The sequence below is a fragment of the Gopherus evgoodei genome, chromosome 6 (assembly GCF_007399415.2).
Source record: "Gopherus evgoodei ecotype Sinaloan lineage chromosome 6, rGopEvg1_v1.p, whole genome shotgun sequence".
Lineage (NCBI taxonomy): Eukaryota > Metazoa > Chordata > Testudines > Testudinidae > Gopherus > Gopherus evgoodei.
This window is the reverse complement of record NC_044327.1, coordinates 48,903,165-48,910,365: the sequence shown is the minus strand read 5'-3', so window position 1 is coordinate 48,910,365 and position 7,201 is coordinate 48,903,165. Positions and strand designations below refer to the sequence as shown.

The 7,201-nt window shown below is 37.7% G+C and overlaps 1 protein-coding gene across 1 annotated transcript; it reads left to right on the top strand.

The window, feature by feature from the left end:
* The first annotated feature begins 2,706 nt into the window (after window positions 1-2,706).
* LOC115653645 (cryptic protein-like) lies at window positions 2,707-7,001 on the top strand. Its single transcript, XM_030567147.1, has 6 exons — window positions 2,707-2,960; window positions 3,430-3,479; window positions 3,595-3,768; window positions 4,649-4,763; window positions 4,853-4,962; window positions 6,528-7,001. The coding sequence occupies exons 1-6, from the start codon at window positions 2,938-2,940 to the stop codon at window positions 6,662-6,664; spliced, it is 609 nt and encodes a 202-aa protein (XP_030423007.1). The 5' UTR covers window positions 2,707-2,937; the 3' UTR covers window positions 6,665-7,001.
* The last annotated feature ends 200 nt before the right edge of the window (window positions 7,002-7,201 follow it).

The following is a 7,201-nucleotide window of genomic DNA, read 5'->3' as shown; positions in this document are numbered from 1 at the left end:
TCATGCCAAACTCCTCTCCATAAGCAAAAGTGGCATCCTAGCTACGCCTAGTGGCATCCTAGTGGCCTCAGTCCAGACATGTGCCCTTTCTGTGTGACTGCAGGGAGAAGGAAGAAAGAAATAAGGTAACATGGTGAGAAACATTTATCAATTGATTTACAGCTCTCTGGGCCATCAAATCTTTCACTCCTTAGGGCTGACTTCAGATCTTAAACAAATGGCACAAAGTGTGAAGATGCATCTATATTTCTTTACAGTATCGCCTTTTAAAAGTTACCTCTAGTATAAAACGGCTCTTGATACCAAAAAAGTAGCACAACATCACTGATTTGAATCAGCATTATATTTACTAAAAAACTATTAAGTGTTCTGTCTCCATATTTATTTTGCCTTGTTTATATTTTCTGGCTTCCATCTGTGTGAGGGAGAAAAGCAGTAAACTGGATCCTGAGTGATAGTGTGGCTGTTAGCTTTATTTTCTAAAGGTTTCAAACTAAAGGGACACTGGCATGTAGATTAATGAATTGTTTTGTCTAATAATAATAATAAATTATGAAAAGCATTTATTCTAGTGCTTTACTTCTTGAACTCAAAACATTATCGTCATTTTACGCTTATGGAAAATAAGGAATGGAACTGGAGATTTGATTAGAACCAAAGGAATTTAATGAGTTTGATTTAAAGGCAAACAAACATTGGGAAAACATTTTATTGAAATATTCCCCAGCAGTGCTAAAAACCAAACACTGTTAGTACATGCAAACCTGACACTGCCTAGTTTAATTACATTGCCCAAGTTGCCTGAAACACATAATGGCCCAGATTCAGGGAAGCATCCCTATTCAGGATAGCACTTGAACATGTGCTTAATTTAAGGTTAATAGGATTAAACAAATAGCTAAACCTAAATATGTGCTGAAGCGCTGTCCTGAAAAGAGCTGGCTTAAGTGCTTTCCTGAACTGGATCCAAAAGGAGGTGACAGCAAAAATAGTGTAAGAGTAAACTAGATTTTAAAAGTTATTCCAGTTTAATCTAAGATACTACTAACTCAGGTAAGGATTCTGTTTTTCTGACATTATTTAAATAGACACAGTCACAATAAAAATCAAAGTCTCAACTCTAGATTCTATGTTATTGGTATACCCACACCATACAATTGGATCAAATTATGCTCTGAGTTACTCTGGATTTACAGTGATGGCTGCTCTACACATAAACTTGCACCCAAATGGCAGTTAATTACAACAGACTGGGTTATTTTGATGCAGGTCAGTGCTCTGGAACAAAAGTGGTTAATGTTGATTTAGCGAAAAGTGGTTACAAACCTAAATTAGAATACAGCCAGCTAAAATTGAGCTAAAAGTCCTGCATCTGCACTGGGGAAAAGGTTAAGTTTAGGTCCAGTTTAGCCAGCAGGTGGTGTCTAAGGCTTTGCTGCAAAAAAAGGTATGTTTTTACATCGTTAGTTATCTCAGTGTAAATGCTAGTGGAGTAAAGACATGGGTAGTTTTTTTTCCCTTCAGTGTTGCTGGTTGAGGTCAACCTCAGGTTTTGCTAAATGAACAGTCGGGACACATTTTCTTCCCTTATCCACACTGCACACAATGAGAATAAATTGCGCAACTGACTGGTGGTCACTGCAAAATATATGGAGTCTGATTCTCCCCTGCTTGCACTTTGGGTAGTCATCTGCACCTGTGATAAGTGATTTTGAAGTGGTAGTTTTACAGCCACCTTCCATTGTCTTTGTACAGTTGTATTTGACTTTTCAAGGGGAATTGGGTCCATGACCTTCCAAGTCAGTGTGTTCTTTGTACCCTGTGATGGCATCTCCATAAATGTGGTTTACCCATGGTGTTTAGAGCAAGCTAAATTATATCTTGATTATGGTATCTGAGAGAGATCTGTAGGCAATTTAATAAGTTCAATTTACAGTTGACATTGAAATGAGTAAGTGATGCCCTCGATGCTCCCCCGATGCACAACCAATGTTTTGGGGGATGGCTACATAAGTGTTATAAATTTTTCATCAAAATTAAGTCTCCAAATGCAAAACTTATCTCTCATTGACAACATGTGGATTTGCAACACTCTCTGAGAACTTTGGGTGCAAGAGTCAAAAATAAATTATACTGCATGCTGTCAAAGCTATCTGAACCATAATGTTTCAGACAAATATTGTCTTGTTATAGTTACACTAGTCAGTTACATCTAATAAAGAAATTATGAAGAGACCAATTTAGGATCAATCAAGGAGGGACATCATAGCCATAAAAACGTTTGACTATAGATCCACATATAATATAAAAATTATATATGCGCACCCATATATACTTCTGTCCTTAAAGAGCACAAAGATTCACAAGAATGTCAGTGCCCAATAACTCATGTTATTACAGAAGGCAACGAATTGAATTAAATCATATAATCCATTGAGGTCCACACATTCTAAACTTGTGTGCTTAAAGTGGGTGCTCAGTCTTTTTGAAAATCATGATATTAACTGAAGCACTAAAAATGGGTTTAGGTACTTAACTTTAGGCATCCAATGATCTGATCCCCCAATTCACTGCGTGCAAACAGAAACTGATGTAAATCGCACTTTTTGCTCCACCTCCAGCAAACTGTGTGTGCGTTAGGGGTGGGGTGGACTAGCAAACTCAGAGAAATGATTAAGTGACTGTCTGTCGCTACCTCAGTGAGGATCTACAAGCAGCAGAGCTGGGAACTATGTCTCATCTATATTGCTATGGTCTCGAGATAAAGAGAAAAGTTTCCTCCGTTTTCTCTCCTCTGCTCTTTATCCTGTCTCTTGATGGAGCAGTCAGTGTATGGTATGAAGATTGCTGCATGTAACAGCCTACACTGATCTACCTTGGAATCGTGCATCTAGTCAAGCTGCTGAGAATCACACTAGAATTGCAAAGTGACAGAAAATGTACCGGGGACAGCATGTTCGGTAAGGCGATCTGCCGGCCAATTACTTTTTATAAGCAGGGAATCATTTGATTTGAGTCAAACTCTCTTTATATAATTTAGAGCAGACAATTTAAACAAGAATAACAGTGAAACAATGTATTTATGAACTTTAGTTCAAATGAAGATTAATGCCTACTTTTGCCTTCCGTGCTTTTGTAATGGGGCACTTTACTAATAGGCTAGCTGTACTCAACAACTGTACATAGCAACTTGAAAACAACGAAATGTATGAATCTGTGGCATTACGTAGGGAAACTAGATTTATACATACATAGTTTTTTTCATTGACAAGTTTATTTTGTGGTGTGCTAATTTGAATTATTAGTATTACACTATTTGTAGCCTATCAGGCACTGTATATTTTTTCATAAGAATCCACTTCAATATTCAACAATGTATTTCATCATTTTTATTTCCATAAATTGATTTCATTATTTTTATTTGTGTAGAATTCTTTTTACTGTGAGTCTGGCCTTGCAGGTCATTCATTATGGAAAAGGTAAGGGGAGCTTATTTTTCCCATCTGTTTTTGCAAGTTTTTCTGAATATATAATATGTGTCGCTCATTTCAAACTGTTCTTTCCCTCCCCTGCCGATTTCACTACCTTTCCAAGGCCGTGAGAAAGAGGAGCATAAAAGTGATAGAGAAAATGTGCATGCAACAGCCCAAAAGCAACAGCCAAAAAATCAAGGCACTACTCATATGTTTAATGACATGAATCGGAGTGATGAGAGCAGCAAGCAACAGAGTTCGAGAACTTTTGTACCTTTCACTGGTCTTACAGATAGTAGGTAACATTTCTATACCATCATGTGCGCTCAGTGCTGTAATATTGCTATATTAACCATTTGCAAAGTGCCTTCATAAGCATTCATTCACCATCAATAACTCTTTGCAGACTGTCCTCCTAAGCACTGACAAGGCTGGATTCTGATAGTTTAAACTGGACAATTTAGAAATCCCTGTGGACTACTATTTATAAAGTGAGCATATAAAATTAAGGTTGAACTAGGTTTCTTGCATCTACAAAACCGCTGTCAAGAATAAAGAAAATAAGTGCAGATGTTGGTCTTACAAATGAGGTGTGCATTAGGCTTGAAGTTTTTTTTTTAAAAAATGATTTTATGTTTTATGGTTAAAAATTCTTGTTAAATTGAAATTTTAATCATTTTTATTTAAGAGTGACTGTCTATAAACAAACAGTAACACTCCAAAACAACTGCAGATTTCTGCATCTCATAACATCACAAAGTTTTAGGTGAGAGAATCCAGCCCAATCAGATCTCCTTAGTTTCTGTTGCATGGCAGAGTAAAGCTGAGTGACAGTGCTAAAGAACAACCCTGATTTATAAGAGTGACTGAAATCTGCCTCTGTCAAAGTGAAATATTTCAGTTCCATACATACTTCTTCTGTAGAGGTTGTCAGGAGTTGCTTCTTGACCATCCTGTAATCCCTAGTAGTTTGCTTTTAATCCTTAACTAAACAAACTCAGCTTAACTGAACAAACATTCCTAACAGGCAGCTAATTTTATTGCCCCTAAGGACAATAAAACTAGACATCCCTGAGATCCTTTGGCAGCTACAGAGACCTGAAAGAATAAATGAGAAAGGAGGTTGTTTCAAAGTGTTCCTATTTCTTAGTAAGTTGTGGACCATTGTCTTTTAGGTAAAAAACTGAACAGGCATTGTTGTCAAAATGGAGGAACCTGTATCCTGGGCAGTTTCTGTGCATGCCCAAAACACTTCACTGGCAGATATTGTGAGCATGATGAGCAGAATAGGTAAGAAAGAAAAGATGAAGGCAGAGATCCTCCAGGTTATTACTGAAGACAAGCAGGGAAATGCAAAACCTCTCCCTTGTCATTGACAGCAACTGTGGCAGTGTTGCCCATGGAGTCTGGGTGCAAAAGGGTTGTCGATTCTGTCGATGTGGCTATGGGGTTCTGCACTGCCTTTCGGAAATAATGCAAGACAACTGTGGTAAGGAGATGGTTATTTAACTAGTGGGAAATAAATGGAGCTTTTTAGTACTTACCGGACAACATTATTTTCTGCAGAATTTGCATTAACGTGAAACTTATTCAGTGGCATGGTCTATTTTTGAGAACACATTAATGTAATGGTACTTCTACATTTGCACTTCTAAAGCAGCTCATCCACAGATCTCAAAGTCCTTTGCAAATATTAGTGAATAAAGTATAAGAACACTCCTGTACAGTAGGGAATTATTTCCCCCAGTTCAATTAAAAATTAAAGAGGTTAAATTAGTTGGCCAGGTTTTCAAACACTTAAATCAATGGGACTATTCATATGTGTAAATTACATGCATAAAATTTGCTGGGTCAGAAGGTTTAGAACCTTCTTGAAAATGGTTACCAGACTCTTTTGTCAGAGGATCTCACTACACGTTACAAGCTTCACCTCAACTCTGTGGGGCAGGAATAGACTATATTATTCACAGTTTATACAGGAGGAAACTAAGGTATCAAGAAGTTAGAGACTTGCACAAGATCACATAGGAAGCAGGTGGTAGAGTCAGTATGTGAACCTAAGGGTGGATGAATACCACTTCAATCTATCTTAATCATGAGAGTACTCTTAGGGTATGTCTACACTTAAAACGCTACAGTGGCACCTTGCTAGCACTTCAACGTAGACACAACTTAGGGCTTGTCTACACTGGCAATCTACAGCGTTGCCGCTTTCTCACTCTGGGGTGTGTAAAAACACCCCCTGGAGCACAGGAAGTTTCGGCACTGTAAAGCGCCAGTGTAGACAGTGCACCAATGCTGGGAGCTATGCACCTCGTGGAGGTGGTGTTTTTAGAACACTGGGAGAACTCTCTCCCAGCACTTCGCCACAACCACACAAGCCAGGTTAAAGCACTGCCAGTGTAAACTAGCCCTTATTCTGATAGGAGTTAATCAAACTCCCCAAGCGGTGGTAGCTAGGTTGACCTAATGCTGTCTACATGGGGACTTTGACTGTCAAACTCACAATTCTGGGGTGAGGATTTTTCACACCCCTGAGCAAAGTAGTTAAGCCAACCTAATTTTCTAGTGTAGACCAGCCCATAGACTTGTAAAGTGTTTTGAAGATTGGTTTAAAGTTCTATATAAATAGATATTACCATTTTTGAAAACTATACAAAAAGAATTTTTAGGGCTGAATTACTCAGTTATTTTCTGCTTGTGTGTTAATGGCTGTAGAAGGATGGCTTTTTTCCCTTGAGGAAAGGGTTAACAGTCAACATAAAGAATGAGTGCATGCCACTTGCTAACATCTTTGCCAGTGCTTGGTATTTACTTTTGATTATGCTGAGATTAATGCTTCAAGAGCTGATAAGTGCTATCAGTTGCTTCTCAAACGATCCTTGATGGCATCCATTCACATCTCTCCTCTGAGAATAGACTTTCTGATTGGCTTTCACATCTGATAGCTTTAACTTAAGTATCTGCAAAGATGTTGGGAGGAAATTTCAAAGTCTATTGAAATCATTGCTATCTCACTCCCATGTTAACTTTTCTTAATTATTATTTTCTCAGATCTAAAAATAGAAGAGGAGGAATTTCTCAGGTTTCGTTCTAGTGGCCCGAGATTACAGCAAACCAAAATGTGCTCTCTCATTCTCCCACTCTGCTTCTTCACATTGTTCTGCAGCAGGCTCCATCAGCAGCTTTGAGACTGGCTATATGAAAGAATTTATTTAGGACTCCAATCCCCTCACTTTGAATCAAACAGAGTTTTTGCCCATTGTCAAAACCATTTTTCTGACAGACTGAATGATGAGGTGAAATGTACTTTACCTCAAATTTTCCTCATTAACCTAAAGATAACCTCTACTTACTTGCCTGAAAGGGACATGCTAAGGATTAATTAGTTAATGTTAGTAAAGAGCTTAGATTATGAAAAGCACTAGACTGTATGAATGCTATGTATTAATTCTTATTACTACTTCTATCAGGGTCTGATTTAAGCAGTTCTCTAGTTTTGAAGTATTGGCTCTTCCAGTGGAAGAAACCCCCCAGTGTTCTATGCCTTAAGCATTGAAATTTTATAGCTATTATTTCCTTTGTATATATTTAACATTTTATTTAAAAAAATAAAACAAATCTTATTTCAAAGGATCCCTCTGTACTTTTTAATTTAAACCTTTAAAAAGGAACAGGAGAAAGTTGGTAAGTGGCTGTGGCATTTCCTGTGACTAATTGCTGTTCTT